Source organism: Pygocentrus nattereri, chromosome 17, assembly GCF_015220715.1.
Source record: "Pygocentrus nattereri isolate fPygNat1 chromosome 17, fPygNat1.pri, whole genome shotgun sequence".
NCBI lineage: Eukaryota > Metazoa > Chordata > Actinopteri > Characiformes > Serrasalmidae > Pygocentrus > Pygocentrus nattereri.
In genome coordinates, this window is record NC_051227.1 from 16,952,279 (window position 1) to 16,970,004 (window position 17,726).

Consider the following 17,726-nt stretch of genomic DNA (forward strand, 5'->3'; position numbering starts at 1 on the left):
ATCATCTATTCCTTCATCTGTGGTCAGAGGCCTCTGCACAGCAGCAGATGAGCTATCGTCTCTGACTTTACATCTACAAAGGGACCGATAAGGTAGGAGTGTCTAAGAGATTGGACAGTGAGTGGACACAGTGTTTAAAAACTCCAGCAGCACTGCTGTATCTGATCCACTTGCACCAGCACAACACACACTAACGCATCACCACCATGTCAGCGTTGCTGCAGTGCTTAGAATGACCCACCACCCAAATAGTGCTCTGTGAGGGTCCATGGGGGTCCTGACCACTGAAGAACAGGGTAAAAGCGGGTAACAAAGTATCAGAGAAACAGATGGACTACAGTCTGTAACTGTAGAACTACAAAGTGCAGCTATACAGTAAGTGGAGCTGATGAAATGGACAGTGAGTGTAGAAACAAGGACATGGTCAGAATGGTCTGTCTGATCAGTGTGTCTAATTATGTAATGTCAAAATGAAAGCACTGATTTTAAGGTTTAACTCCTTAAGCTGCTTATTTATTTAATAACTAATGTTACTATTACTATTACATATTTAATTACTATGAATTACCTATTCAATTACAATGAGTTACTATGAATTGAAATTAATTGAACTAGCAATAATAATAATAATAATAATAATAATAATAATAATACAGGATTTAGTAACAACTATAAATTATTAATTAATAACACAGTAAACTGATGTTAATCATTCAGTATCTACTATCAATGGTTCAGTATGTACTATGAAACTGATGTATAAGCTGTGTACAGATTCATAAAGCTTAAAGGCAAACATTCAGGTTGGTTTAAATAGGGATTAAGCCTAGTCCTAGACAATATTTTCATTTCAGCAACCAATGTCCATGCAGCATGCTGCGTAGTCAGGACTAGGCTTAAGCTCTATATGGCAACACCCTCCGTGTTGAGGCCTTTACACGCAGAGGGTGATTTACTCAAGTGATTTATTCAGACGACAGTAAATTCAGTTGAGCATATGTGTAAGAGATGATATCTTAAATTGATTTTTCTCACAGCGAAGATGCAATGTTATTTTTTTCCCCTACGTTTGTTTTTTGTGAACTTTCACAGCTGAAACTCTAATGACAACCTAGATGACAAACAGGCTGTGTACCAGCAAATGGAACTTTTCCACAAGCTCATTTGTGATCCTGAGTTTAAAGCCAGTTTTTATTCAACTTAAACTTGGAACTAAGTTGTAAATAAATCTTAAACTGAAACTTTGCTTGTGTGTAAAAGTGATTTCAGAGCCACTCGGTTCTCCCTGATGGAAACTGTTTACCTTCAGTGTTTTGTGCTTATCATCATTTTAATAGACGTCAGCGTCACTAATTAATGACGTTCTATTAAAAGACTGGTTTACCAAGAGAGACGCTGGAGGATTTTCACCTGAAATCAGTTCATGAAGCGAGTCTTGTTATAAAAATGATAACAGGACATCAGAGCCATAATTAATCTTTTAGTACTTTTACTTTTGATACTTAAGTACATTTGAAGGTAAATACTTTAGTACTTTTACTCAAGTGGAGGTCTAAAGGGAGGAACTTCTACTTTTACTGGAGTAATATTTTACCTTGGGTGTCTCTACTTTAACTCAAGTACATGGTTTGTGTACATCATCCACCACTGCAGACAAACTTCAGACTTTAAGATGGCTAGTACTGTTCAAGTTAAGCGACTTTCACTCATTCACTTAACTCTGTTCAAGTGAGAAAAAAAAATAGACAGAGCAGGAAGTTTATCCATAAGTGAACAAAGCAGACCATCAGACCGGTCACCTTAAAGACGGTCGCACTTCTCTGTTGTTGTTGCTTTTTTCCTCTTCCTTGAAAAGCTCTCTCCTGAGTAGGGGGAAATTCTCCTATGGAGAGTGCATAATTGCTCTAATGTAATAGCCCCCCTTTCTTTTTTTCAGGCTATTAAGTTTGACCCTGAGACCCATCTTCCTGTAATCACGGACAGCTGCACCGGCTGCACTCTCAGCCTGAGCGTCCGCCCCATCATCGACTGCATCAGGATGGTTACCAGGGCAACGCCGTACGTGCCCAAAGGGGCCTGCCTCCAGTTAGCCCCGTTTGCTAAAGCAGCCCAAAAGCTCTTACCTGACCACAGGAAAAAAAAAAAAACAAAGAGGGAGGGAAAGGCTGAAAAACGGAGGACCGGCACAGAATCTGCTCATAATTGCTGTGTAGAAAAATTACCTTTATTATGAAAATGAATAATTGGCTGGTAGAAATAATTGCCTCCTATTCCCAAGCCAGTTATGCAGAAAATAACTGTGCCAGCCCGGAAAAAAGGAAAAGTTGCATTATTTCCAAAACAATAGCCTGCAGTGTTGATGTTTTGTCCATCTCTTGAAGGTGTGTGTATCTGAGGTCACACTGTATATAGACCGTATTAATATAAATATTAATTTATTCATATCATATATTTCTCCTGTACCTTATAACTTGTGATTTATAAAAATGAGAAGAAATCCAAAGTATCAGCACATTAGGAAATAATTAAAATCTATAACATCCACAAAGACTAAACTAATAACGAATGTACATGTTTAGTTTATTCATGACGGTTCTCTTCAAACATCTGGACTGTTTTTATTATAATCATGCATACATTATTTATTTTTGATGCTAAGCAAATGATTTCAACTGCTATGTTTACATGCACACCAGTGGTTCAATAGCAGTCGGATTCAGCCCAGTTAAAACAAGGTCCAGGCCAATATGAGTCAAATTACTCAAGATACATTTACACATGTAAACACTTAGGAAGCAGATTTACACTGTTAGAATTGAAGGTTCTGTGCAGATCAATTTTCGTTTTTCAAGTTACAAACAGTGTAAATGGTCCCTCAAAGGTTCTACAGTGGTTTTAAGGACTGATTGTGAACCTTAAATCAGGTTTTCCAGGTGAAAAGTTTGTATTTGTACCTTTTCCTAACCAAATGTTTTAAAACAGAGTAGTAGAATAAAAGTCCTGGAGGCGAGACGGGGTGTGTGGAGTCAGTACAGCTTAGAACATATTATTTTTTTATATGGATTATGATACAATTATGTTTCCTGACTAAAGGTAGTGATATGTACCCTTAAGGGTCCCACCCCAGTAACAAGAGGGGTCCCGCCCCACTAATAGTTTACCACCTTTATTTCTGAGAGTGTACGAGAGGCACTAATTACCAATGATCCATCATCACGTTTGCTCTGGTTGGGGTCGCCAGGTTAGTGGGTCATCTACTGGGACCTTCCATGTAAATGAATCCAGGCACAATTTTGTAATTAACATATAAGCAGCACTATATAACTACATGTTGGCTCACATGCTTTTTGTATGGAAGCCTGTTTCCACCAGGAAAGTAAAAAAAAAAAAAAAAAGTAAAAAAAAAAAAAACAATTAATAAAAAAATGATATTTTGACTTAGTGAGTGAGAAGGTCGCACTTTACATTAAGGGTCACAAATTCATTGATAATTGTATGCTAATAAGCAAGTAATTGTAATTATCATCATTTACATATTAATTACATGCTTATTAAGCACTAGTTAGTGATTAAGTACTTAGTAATTAGCCATTGAGTCCACTTTTAAGTGGTAGTTGAGCTTGTCATTAATTCACAGCTTAATTACTGACTAAATGTGAACTAACTGCTGCTTATTAAACTGATAATGAGCTAAAAGGTGTGTTAACTCATAAATGCATGACATGAGAACTAACCGGTATTTATCTGTTAATCCCTTGAATTATCTGTTAATTAGTCTACTCATAGGTCGACTAAGAACTTTGTCAGGCTACTGTGTGAATGTAAACATGGTTAATGATAAATGTGCACCTGTGATAATTCACTTGTCATAAATAAAAGGAATTCAACAGGAGACGCCAGCTGGGCAGCCCAGAATCTAATCTTACACGCACACATATAAGCCAACATACTAAAACCATGGCTCTCCCTGCTTTTACATTTCAGTGTGCAAAGACTGAAGCATCCAAATTGTGTTCATGACCATGCCTCAGATACGTCAATTGAACAGTTATGTGGGACACAATTGATTAGTTTTGCCAAACGAAGCGTCTTTGTTGCTGATTTGAATAAAAGTTTGAGATGCCGGTGCTCGCTCTCTGTTCTGTTAATGTGATTTCTGCATGACTGTCGGCTTTGCAAACAAACACCACGCTGGACCGCTCTGAAGACAGAGTTAATTAAAATGCTATCATAACCATCTCTTTCAAAAAAAAAGAAAAGCAAAGAAAAGAGACCTACTGTGAGGATTTCGTTTGAAATGCATGAAAACGCTGTTCCTGAAAAACAGCAGCCGCACACGCCGGAGTTATTTCAGCGTTATTACGGCCACACAATAATAAGGGATTACAACGAAAGCTCTGCCTTCACAAATCTTCCGTTTGCACTGGAATGTCATTGATTTGTCCAAGACTTAACTTGTTTTGTGTTTGAGTGCGGAAAACAATGAGATAAGAAAATGCCTATATTTACATTGCTTTGGCAGTAGTGCTCGTCATCGGCCGTTACTCAGCATTGTAATACAATGACACTTAATGCTCAGAGCATCTGCTGAACACAGGGGTTTATATTTAAAAAAACCCTCCTACATCCTAAAACAAAATAATCTTAATGAACCCATTAACATCTCCTATTCTCGTATAGGCAAAGCACAGAGCTTAATTCCAAACATATTAATATGGTGTAACACCAGTGACATTCTGGTTCAAATGAAGGATTTTGGAAATGGGCTGACTCATTGTTGGTCAGGTGACCATGTGTATTTAAAATCAGTAATAAAAAGGATAATATGGCATTATTTTGTCAAAATTTTAATTACCTGGCCATTAAAGCCCATAACACCAGTGACACATAGACATTATGGGCTGCCTGATAAACTGAATTATTAATAAATTAATTAAATATAGTGAGCAAGTGTGATTCGCCTTCTTAGGCCGTGAGATGCTTCCTCTCTTATAAGCCTCAACCCAAAGAAATAGTTTAATAGAGCTTAAAATACTGTATTAACATGTAATATAAGAGTCCTGATAACACCACTGACCACAAATCTCTGTGACAAATTAATTTTCATTTTAATGAAATACATATATTTTAAAATGTTGCGTAATGTTAATGATATAAAAAGTGAACATGAATGTGTTTCATACAATATTGTTTGGTGTTTGTTCCTTCCGGCCTTCATTGTATTTATCCTGTGTTCCTTGTCATGTCTGTCTCCCGATCTATCCGTTTTGGCTCCCTGAACCCTGGAGCATCTTGTCCCTGATTATGAATTTGCCCCTAATAAATCTCACTTCTCTACGCATATGCATCAGCCTCATCATCGCTCCACAGCATTACAGAAATCAGAGAATCGTAAAAGCATTATTATTTAATCTTAGGTCAACTGTGTAAATGTATATACCAGTTTTTGGAGCTGTGTCTAATATTTTAGGCATCTTTTTAAGCCCTGCAATCTTTGTGACCTGGTTTCCCATCCAAATGAAGAATGATTCATTTTTGACCAGAGTCTGTGAGATTCTGCTGAATGTGTACTGTGGGAAATGCTTGCATGCACATTTTTGAGGACCATAGTCTGAGAGTTTACTCTGCTTTATGCTTTCATGTAACTGAATTAACGCACACTGATTTCACACCATAAATGTGCTAAATTTAGCCAAACCGCTCATGTTTATCTGCCTCCCATGCAGGTCTGTATAAGAAAATACAAGCAGCACTATAACCATACCTGCTAGAGATGATTATGAGATTTGTTATCAGAGTTTTATTACAAGTCATTCAGGGTTCCAATGAGACAGATAGAGCTCTAGATATGAGATGCTATGGTTATTGCTCCTGAACACTGGAGTCCTCCACAGCAGCATCCACCCAGCATCTCCTGCCCTTCCCAAGCTGCCAGACATCCATCGCACTGCATCGTTCTACTTCCTCCATTTGATTGCAATTAGGAAATGATGTGTCTGGACCATGGCCAGGCATGCCTACTTAAATTATTCATAAATGTTAATAGGCGGACCGAGAGCCCTCCCCTTACCTTCCTGTTCCTCCTCCGCTCTCGCATGATAGAGAAATAATATTGACCTTTCCTGCCGTGCTTCTGCGGTCAACACCTGGAAGGAGGTGTTTGATCATCCATAACCTCTGTGTCTTTTTAAAAAGGCCACTTTTGTCCAGCCTTTGTATTTAATATTCATTTATTTTCACTAGCTTTTTTTATGCTAGCCTTAAGTAGATAACAATAACCTCTTTTTGATGATAAAATAAAACCACTACTTTGTTGTTGGAGCTCGTTATTCTGTGGGAGTTTAGAACTTCTCTATATTTTTAGGGTCATTTTTACTACATGTGGCCTGTAGTAGCCATGTGAATTCTAAACTACAACTTTAGGCAACATACACTATATTTCCAAAAGTACTTGCTCGTCTGCCTTCACATGCATATGAACTTGAGTGACATCCCATTCTTAATACATAGGGTTTAATACGATGTTGGCCCACCCTTTGCAGCTATAACAGACTCTTCTGGAAAGGCTTTCCACAAGGGTTAGGAGTGTGTTTATGGGAATTTTTGACCGTTCTTCCAGAAGCACATTTGTGAGGTCAGACACTGATGTTGGACGAGAAGGCCTGGCTCACAGTCTCCGCTCTAATTCATCCCAAAGGTGTTCTATCAGGTTGAGGTCAGGACTCTGTGCAGGCCAGTCAAGTTCTTCCACACCAAACTCACTCATTCATGTCTTTATGGACCTGCTTTGTGCACTGGTGCGCAGTCATGTTGGAACAGGAAGGGGCCGTCCCCAAACTGTTCCCACAATGTTGGGAGCATGAAATTGTGCCGAATCTCTTGGTGCTGAAGCACTAAGAGTTCCTTTCACTGGAACTAAGTGGCCAAGCCCAACTCTTAAAACCAAGGACTCTTATTGGTATAGTGTAAGGTGCTTGTCCAGGTGGTGATTGAACCCCAGTCTACAGCATAGAAGGCAGAGGGGTTACCCATTACATTAACCAACCACAACACTTGAAAACTTCTTTATTCTGTCTTCTGTGCTAGTATCTTTCATTGAGCTGGGTTTTTGGGGTCTCTGGCCATCTACAGGTATTCACAGACTGCCTTGATTTAAGTTTTATTGGAGCCCGATGAAGGACTTTTAGCTTGAAACATCACAAAGTGAGATTACACTTCAGTTTGGGGAGTAAACTACATGCAGGTCTTAGCACCTTGTCTTAGTCCAGCACTTGTGTTCAGTGTTTAGAACGTGTATGCACATTTCACATTTTCCCATTTTCACCATCAGGTAAGCATGGTGAATGAGATCTAAAAGATTGATTGGTTCTGCAAAGCAAGCATTTTTTATCTACATTTCATTGGCCTAGTGCACTTTAACTTGAATTATGAACATCCTGAGATTGAGTGGAAATTGAGTTCTCCTTGAATTATTCAGGTATTAGATATGCGTCTTAAATCATAAGAAATGGACCAAGGCAGATATTATTCAAATCACTAGCATGTCTGTAGGGGGTTTGTGGTCATTATAATTACTCATTCATTCATTTGGAAGATTTATTTATAGCACAATCTATTTGTGAGGTTCAACTGTGGGCACATAAAATGGAGCAAAAACAACTGGAAAATAGCCACAGAGCGTTTATCTTCTACCTTTATAATTGTAGCATTGTACTAGAATATATTTGATATATATGTACAACACTTGTGCTATATGACCAAAAGTATGTGGACACCTCACCATCATATTTAGAGGAGCTTGTTGAACGTCCCAGTCCAAAACCAATGGAGTTAAACCCCCTTTGCAGGTATAACAGCATCCACTCTTCTTGGAAGCTTTCTACAACAGTTTGGGTGTGTCTGTGAGAATTTATGTCCACACTGTCAAAAAAGCATTTGTTAGGTCAGACACTGATGTTGGATGAGAGGGTCTGGCTAGATGTTCTAGTTCAAACCAAAAGTGTCCAGAGGGGTTGAGGTCAGGGCTCTGTGCAGGCCACTGGAGCTCCTCCACCCCCAACTCATCAAATCAAGTCTTTATGGAGCTTGCTTTGTGCACAGGGGCTCAGTCATGCTGCAACAGGAAAGGGTCTTTTCCAAACTGTTGACACAAAGATGGAAGCATATCCTTGTCTAAATTGTCTTTGTATGCTGTAGCATTAATATCACCCTTCACTGGAACTAAGGGACCTAAACCATGAAAAATACTCTCAGCTCATTATTCCTCCTCCACCAAACTTTACTGTTGGCTTTATGCATTCCGGTAGGTAATTATTATCCTGACATCCTCCAAACCCAGATTTGTTCATCAGACTGCCAGACAAGCATGATTCATCACTACAGAGAACACTGATCCAGAATCATATGGCAGACAACTTTTAAGTGCCTTCTCTGTGAGTTTGCATCGTCTTTCACTTTGTGGTTGAGCTGTTTTTGATCCTAGATTCTTCTATTTTACATTAAAAGCACTTAGAGTTGACCGAGTTATTTTACAAACTGACTTGTGGCAGGGGTGGTATCCTATGAGAGTGTCATGCTTAAAGTCACTGAATTTTTCAGTATGACCCATTCCACTGTTTATGTTATCTTGCCTTACCTTATCATATTCTATCTCATAATGCTTAGAGATAAACTGATTATTTATGTAACATGGCTCTGCAAATGATGTTGCCTCATCTTAAAGAAACCTGGCATTGTGGAGGATTCAAATTATGCCTTCATAGTCAATAACAGACAATGTTAGCCTAGACAGATTGCCTGTATGGTGTAGTTTGTACAGTCAAATGAAAATCCAACCTTCAGTAGAGATGTTTTCAGTGAAAATGCCCATAAATTACAGAATTACAGTTTGCTTGTATGGCGTGCAAATGGTATTCAGGAACATTTTAAGGTTAAACACTCCCTGTTAAATTGTGTTTAAACAATCTTGCAGATCTAATAAGGCATATTTCATGCAAAAGACATGTATTGAGAAGTGTCACCACCGTGAAAATGGAATTTCCATGGACAAAAACCCATTAATCCACAAAGATGAATAGGTCTAAGTACAGCGCCCTGTGGAACACCATTTGTGATCTCTTCTGAACTACTCGGAAAAGCCTATATGGTGACCATGCCTAATAAAATATGTCAAACGCTTCTGATAAATCCCTAAAAGAGCTGTTCATTTAAACCTCTATCCTCATATCAAGTGGATTCACTGCTGACATGAATACTTCATCAAATAAGAATGCCCCCACAAAGAAATAGAATCAGGCTGTAGGCAGTTTGTTGAAAAACAAAACTGATTCTGTGCTAGTATTAATACACAAACATTAACTTTTGTTTGTTTTAGAATATCGGCAGTAATAAAAAAAAGTGTCTTTCATCCCTATGCCAACAGCGCTGCCTTCATATTTGACCCATTCTTTGACAAATCTAATTTGACAGTACATTCAACTGCTTGCCTCCAAGGAAATTAATGTGAAAGTGACAATAATCATTAAAGCTATTAGCACAGTCCAGCCTGAGCAAATTGGAGCTCCTGGTGAGTGGTGTTTGGATTCCTGACCCCTGACCTGGGCTAATTTGCATTGGCAGAAGAACCTTTCATTTCAGTCTATTAGGAAGCCAGGAAAGCTATGAGAGTTTCTGAACATGGATGATGATTTGTGCCACGATAATGAAGCCAAATTTAATAAAATTGAAAAGTTAGTGAGAAATTGGTCATGGGTTGCTTTACGAAGTGTTCTAGAGAAATGTACCGAGTCACAGTGGTGGTGAGAGAAACCAGACATCTAAAGAGTTTAGTGCCTCAGAGAAAATTATTATATGAAATGACAATTTCACATCAAACCAATCTGAATGGCTTTGTTTACATCTCAGTGATTAAACTATGGAGATATTTTGAATTAGAATTTCCATTTAAGAGCTAAAGTTGACAGGGTCACTGTAGATTCTTAAAAAAGACGGTTCTTTGAGGCTTCTTAAGTAAAGAAAATTGTTCTGTATATCATTATGAACACTCAAATCATGAAACCCTCTGCATAATTAAACAGTTCTTTGCCACCTGAAAGGGTTCTTCAGGTTAATATGCTGTAGATGGTTCTATATAGAACCTTTTTGAAAAAGGTTCCAAGTAGCACCAAAAAAGGTTCTGCTATTGTTATGATGACATACCTAACACAATAGAAGAACCTTTTTGGTGGTATTTGGAACCTTTTTCAAAAAGGATCTATATACAAACATCTACAGCACATTTCCCATCAATCTGAAGAACATTTTCACGAGGCAAAGAACCCTTTAATCGTGCAGAGTTCCTGGTCTTTTTCTTTTGTTCATGGGTTCTTTCTGTTTTCTTTGCGAAAGAACCCATGAAGAACCATTATTTTTATGTGTGTAGTTATAGTTATAGCCTATTTATACTTATGACTTTAAGAAACATATTGTGGTAGTTTATTAATTTCTTGTTCTTTTTTCAAGAAAGCCCAGATTAGACACTTCTAATTGGTTTATTCATTATAAATCACTTTAAGTTGTATTCATTATGGCCCAAACTAGTCCATAATTGTAGGTCAGTATGCACAAATTTCCTATATTTGCATCGTATTAGTGTATAATTGGCAGCAGTGGTTAATTCATATAAGTTCTAGGAAATTCTAGACTTCTAGAGCTATAATGTGAGATACTGGCACAGTGGCCATCCCTATTGACTCACAGCAAGAAGGGCCTGGGTTCGATTCCCCGACTGGAGTCCTTTCTGTATGGAGTTTATATGTTATCCCCATCCAAATACATGTAGTCAGGCCAACTGGAGATACTAAATTGCCCCTTGGTGTGAATGTAGGTGTCTGGCCTGTCCAGGGTGTTTCCTGCCTTCTGCCCAACAAATGCAGGGATGGACTCCAGCACCCCCTGTGAAAAAGGAGAATAAGTGGTTTGGATGAAATTTAACACGCTGTCCTGGTATTTTTGTGTATTGAGTACTTCACTGATATAATGTGTTGAATAAATGATGACTACAACTGCACTTTATAAAATGGTATAAAAGTATTAATGACTTATTTATAACCTATAAGAATTAAAGGTAATACTTTCTATGAATGTCATGTCTGTAAGCATCTATAAGCACATATGTCATCATAATGTATTCATAAGGCATTATAAACATGATTATAAATATTTATAAAAATGAATTACACTGAATTACACTTTATAGCCATGTTTATTATACATTATGATTTTTTAATGTAATGCATTGTAAGCAGTGTTAATAACATGTTATACTTTCAGAGCCAAAGAAGAGAGTCTCAGCTTGGGGAGTTTTTTTATGTCCAGAGATTTCCAGTATTTTATTTCTTGCTGCTGGTGCTGTTTGGGCTGCATCTTTGGGGCTTCAGTCCTGAATATTCAGACAAACAGGCTGTCCAGCCTAGAATTACTGCTCCGATGTGCTTCTACAAATTTAGAATTACTTCTACAATCTTCTTAACCAGTGCCTCACTAAATGTTATATTACATCACAGCAAATCAAGTACCCAGCAGCTCCTCCCCTGAACCCCCTCTGACATCACACTGAGCATGAAGAAGGCCTGGAGAGGGAGAGGCGAGATATGATGCCATGTTTATGATGCCTTATGAATGCATTATAACACGTTATAACATGTTTATAGAAGCTTACAAACATGACATTCATAGAAAGTGTTACTGGATTAATTTCTGCCAGTGATAGACTAACAATATTAGATGATAATACCGGCTAAATAATATGCATAACAATGTCTTGACAGTATGCTCTGTACATTATTACATGCAATAATGCATTTTTTTATTATTATGTACATAATAAATAAAGCTTAATGCACAGTAAACCATTTAGATGTGCTCAATTTGGGTTTTACTGAACAAAGAGCCAAACCTTAATAATAAACCCTCATGATCCTTAACATAAACTGATACTTTTGATATGTGATCACACTGCTGTAATCCACTGTAAAAATATGGTACAGAAGCTGCATTTTAAAGACTGAAGGAAAGAAGAATAGTAGCACTTGGCACAGTTTATCAGACACGCACACACCCAGGATACAACGCTGGCCAATGTCAGTGTTTCCAATACTGCGACTCTCCCTCCAGTCATAAAGAGGATATAAACTCTTGTTTGCTGGTTTAATTAAATTAGCCTGGTGGAGGTAGGATGTCTGTGGAACACTGGCCAATGCTAATCTCATTTTGTCAGGCATTACGTTCCAGCCTTGGCCTGGCCTGCTTTCTCCTGCATGCCAGTGTTGGACACAGGCAGAATCCAAAGAGCACCACCCTGCCAAGCCCTGTCACACTCCAATGGCAACACGCACGCTGTGAAAGCCACACTGTGTCTGGCCTGAAGATGCACTCACACCAAGAACCCTGCATTCATGAGCCTTCTCTGCTACCCCAGTGTTAAGTACCGTACGTCAGGTTCTAACACCAGGGAAAAGACCCGATTGAAAGGAATTCTGCAGCCCAACCTCTGTCTGCTGGATCTGTAGCACACGGTCAATTAGCACAGACGTTTACGTCCCTGTGTTTAGAAAAGAACAGAAAAAGGACATAATAGAAGCGAACGGGAAGCTCCTGAATTCCTTCAGTAAACATTTCTGAATAGCACATTATAAAATGAATTAAATAAATTCTCCAAACAACTGTACACTAGCATTTACAAGTGTGGAATCACTGTTTTATATACATGAAGCTCATTTTGTTGCAGGTGCATGTATAAAAACTAATTAGGAAACATCTATAAAATATAGTTTTTCAAATTATTATAAACAGATAATTACCAGAGGGGAACCCTCAGGGCCTTTAAGGCCTTCAGAGAAGACTTGATGATTTCTGTGTAATAAAAAATGACATGTACTTTTTTCCTTTATACAGAAAGCTTGTTTTTAAGCTCTGCAAGTATTGTAGTAATAGTCATATTTCATTGCTAAGTTTCAGTTGAAATGAACCAAAATCTGTCTTACCTAATCAAACTAACCAAAAACTGTCCAATCAGGTTGGTTAGGCCTTCAGGAACTGAACAGAAGACCTAATATATCAAAAATACACTGATCAGCCATTTCATTAAGTGCATGTCCTTGTATCTACAATCATCTTCTCTACTTACCATATAGGTGTGCTCTGTATTTCTACAGTTACAGACTGTAGTCCATCTGTTTCTCTGCATATTTTGATAGTCCTCTTCCACTCTGTTCTTCAATGGCCAGAACCCCCACAGGACCACCCACAGCAGGTACTATTTGGATGGTGGATCATTCTCAGCACTGCAGTAACGCTAACATGGTGATAGTGTGTTGTGCTGGTGAGAGTGGATCAGACACAGTAGTGCTGCTGGAGTTTTTAAACACCTCAGTGACACAAACCACATACTTACAACCCCAATTCCAATGAAGTTGGGATGTTGTGTAAAACATAAATAAAAACAGAATACGATGATTTGCAAATCATTTTCAACCTATATTCAATTGAATACACTACAAAGACAACATATTTAATGTTCAAACAGATAAGCTTTATTGTTTTTTGCAAATATTCACTCATTTTGAATTTGATGCCTGCAACACATTCCAAAGAAGTTGGGACAGGGGCAACAAAAGACAGGGAAAGTTGAGTAATGCTCAAAAAACACCTGTTTGGAACATTCCACAGGTGGACAGGTTAATTGGAAACAGGTGAGTGTCATGATTGGGTATAAAGGGAGCATCCCTGAAAAGCTCAGTCATTCACAAGCAAGGATCATCACTTTGTGAACAACTGCGTGAGCAAATAGTCCAACAGTTTAAGAACAATGTTTCTCAATGTGCAATTGCAAGGAATTTAGGGATTTCATCATCTATAGTCCATAATATCATCAAAAGATTCTGAGAATCTGGAGAAATCTCTGCAAGTAAGCGGCAAGGCAGAAAACCAACATTGAATGCCCGTGACCTTCAATCTCTCAGCTGGCACTGCATTAATAGCCGACATCATTCTGTAACGGATATTAACCACATGGGCTCAGGAACACTTCAGAAAACCACTGTCAGTGAACACAGTTCGTCGCTCCATCTACAAGTGCAAGTTAAAACTCTGCCATGCAAAGCTAAAGCTATGTGGTCTGACGAGTCCACATTTCAAATTGTTTTTGGAAATCATGGACGTCGTGTCCTCCGGGCCAAAGAGGAAAAGGACTGTCCGGATTGTTATCAGCGCAAAGTTCAAAAGCCAGCATCTCTGATGGTCTGGGGGTGTGTTAGTGCCCATGGCATGGGTAACTGACACATCTGTGAAGGCACCATTAATGCTGAAAGGTACATACAGGATTTGGAGCAACATATGCTGCCATCCAAGCAACGTCTTTTTCAGGGACATCCCTGCTTATTTCAGCAAGACGATGCCAAGCCACATTCTGTACGTGTTACAACAGCGTGGCTTCATAGTAAAAGAGTGTGGGTACTAGACTGGCCTGCCTGCAGTCCAGACCTGTCTCCCATTGAAAATGTGTGGCGCATTATGAGGTGCAAAATATGACAATGGAGACCCCGGACTGCTGAGCAACTGAAGTTGTACATCAAGCAAGAATTGGAAAGAATTCCACCTACAAAGCTTCAACAATTAGTGTCCTCAGTTCCCAAATGCTTATTGAGTGTTGTTAAAAGGAAAGGTAACACAGTGGTAAACACGCCCCTGTCCCAACTTCTTTGGAACGTGTTGCTGGCATCAAATTCAAAATGAGTGAATATTTATATATCTTGTCTTTGCAGTGTATTCAATTGTATATAGGTTGAAAAGCATTTGCAAATCATCGTATTCTGTTTTTATTTGTTTTACGCAACGTCCCAACTTCATTGGAATTGGGATTGTAGAATTAAAGTACAGACCCCCAAGGTAAAATATTACTCCAGTAAAAGTTCCTCCCTTTAGACCTCCACTTGAGTAAAAGTACTACAGTATTTACTTTCAAATGTACTTAAGTATCAAAAGTAAAAGTACTAAAAGAGTAATTATGGTTCTAATGTCCTGTTATCATTTTTATAACCAGACTGGCTTCATGAACTCATTTCAGGTGAAAGTCCTCCATCGTCTCTCTTGGTAAACCAGTCTTTTAATAGAACGTCATTAATTAGTGACGCTGACGTCTATTAAAATGACCATAAGCACAAAACACTGAAGGTAAACAGTTTCCATCAGGGAGAACCGAGTGGCTCTGAAATCACTTTTTACACACAAGCAAAGTTTCAGTTTAAGATTTATTTACAACTTAGTTCCAAGTTTAAGTTTAATAAAAACTGGCTTTAAACTCAGGATCACAAATGAGCTCCTTTACTATGTTGATCTGTAGGCCTCTGTTCATAAACATAAACCAGCCCAGACTAATTTACCATAAAATGAAATGGTGTTTGTATAAATTCAGAAAAAAGCTGCGTCAGTCACGACTGCATATGTGGACATATTTCTATATTGTGCTCTATTTACAGGTTAGTTCATCATTTATGTTGAACAGACTCTCCCAAATTTTTATGCTGCTGCTCTGACGTTGAACCGTGTGCGGCACTGGGTCGGTATGACCAACAGGTCAAAACCAGCTCTAAACAAAGTGACCGCTGGGCCCTGATTGGAGTTCTTGCTTTGCACTTCTTTTGATTTCACATGTTATGTTTTTATACACACAGAAACCAAAAGGAACGACAGATTTCTCAAAATGTAGTGGAGGAAAAAGTCAGATAATAGACTCTGAAATGTAGTGGAGTGAAAGTGAAAAGTTGCCCAAAATGGAAAAACTTCAGTACAGATACACAAAAAACTACTTAAGTACAGAAACCAATTACATTTACTTAATTACTGTCCACCACTTATTTTACAGACAGTAAGTGTTTAGCTAATCATTGCTGAAGTGTCCCAAAACTGTGTAAATATCTTCCCACAATATTTTTGATCATCTCTGAGACGACGAGATGTTAGTATGGAGCCCTGACCTAAACAGTGTACAGTTTGTCCAGTATGAACTTGTCCATATGTGGCTGAATCCCAATTAACTGTTAGACAGAACAGTAGTGCATTATGTAGGAAGCAGGGAGCCACTTGAGACTCAGCCCCAGCATGGAGAAAAGAATGTTCAAAATCATTAGTTTTTGCTAAATAAGATGGAAATCGCATTGAGCCGCTAATGAAAATTGGCATGGTAGTTATGGTGGTAATTTGGTTCAGTAAAAACTAATACAGTGAAGGTTTTTGTATTAAACAGTGCTGCATTATAATATATTTAAGCAATAGAACATGAGAGGAAGTGTGTTATTGCTAAATAACATCACAGCTGTGATTTGGTCACAGTTATGAGCCGAAGGCAATGTTATGTTATTCGCGATAGCACACAACCTTGAGTAAAAAATGAATAAACTGGCCGTGAACGCGGCGTTCAATATGTTTTAATGTTCAGTTTCTTCCTCCAAATTATAGTTCATTAACGAGCAGCTTGTTACTACGTCAGAGTAACGAGCTCCATCCACTCACTGCTCAGCCGGCAGTTCGTTCTCCAGCTCCTTACGCTAAACTTCCAAATCGTCATCACCACTGAGCAGCTTTTCAGTCGGCAGCTGTGACAGAAGAACAGCTAAACAACCTGGAATCAGCCAGAAATGAACCCAATACCATTCGCCAAACGTGTTGTCTGATCTTCAGAGTCTGACCAAATCAGACTGAGACATAAAACTGACACAATATCAGGTTCAGCTAAGTTCGGTCAGGTTTTCCAGATCAGTATTAATTTTTTTTTTATTCCAGCCAGTCTGTAAAGCTTCTTACAGCCCGTTTAGTTTGGTGAATGGTGTTGGGTTCATTTCTGGCTGATTCCAGGTTGTTTAGCTGTTCTTCTGTCACAGCTGCCAACTGAAAAGCTGCTCAGTGGTGACGACAGTTTGGGAATCTAGTGTCGTCTCATCTTCAGAGTCTGAACAAATTGGTTGTCGGTCAGATGTGATCTTAAAAGTGTCCGTTTTCTGTTTGTGGTAAAAACATTCAAATGGCTTGAGCGTCTCCTACAGCTGTCAAAGTCGTTGCTTAGCAACTGCGTCTCAGCAGAGTAATACTGTTTGTGAAAAAAATGTGATGCTATGGTGAAATAACAGCACAGTTAGAACTCCTCTCGACCAATCAGCTTGTGTGCTCGGAACTGTTGTGTAATCATTATTATATGACAAAAAGTTAAAAGGTGATGAAATGAGTGCGACGTACAGCTCTTGTTTGTCAGCAGTCCATGATCACCTGACAACAATAACATACTCTAAAAGGACTACACTTTTCTGTTTTCTCTTCTATAACTAATAATAACAAATTCCATCCATCCATCCATTTTCTAAGCCGCTTCTCCGTCAGGGTCGCGGGGGGATGATAATAACAAATTATTTACTGAAAATATGTGTTTTTGAGTGTATTTTATAAAAATCAATGAGCCACCTGAGGCCATACATTACAGTGATTATATCACAGTTAAGGATATTTAAGGCTTGTAGCACACAGCCTATCACGGCTTATTGCGTTCATTTCCAGTTTAGTAAAGAAACTTAGCAACTTCCCGATAGCTTCCCTTATAGGTGAATTTTGAGTAAATGGGTTTTCTGTTCTTCTACAGGAAAACATCAGAATTATTTGTCTTAATCGACTGTATGTTACAGATGCAGCCACAGAGATTA

General features: G+C 38.4%; 1 protein-coding gene across 1 annotated transcript in view; it reads left to right on the forward strand.

Moving 5' to 3' along the window:
- The window catches only part of dpydb (dihydropyrimidine dehydrogenase b), a 203,083-nt gene extending 200,980 nt beyond the window's left edge, over positions 1-2,103 (forward strand). The window contains 2 exon segments of the mRNA XM_037546779.1: positions 1,937-2,066; positions 2,069-2,103. Coding sequence (XP_037402676.1) covers positions 1,937-2,066; positions 2,069-2,103 — 165 coding nt within the window.
- Positions 2,104-17,726: the final 15,623 nt, after the last annotated feature.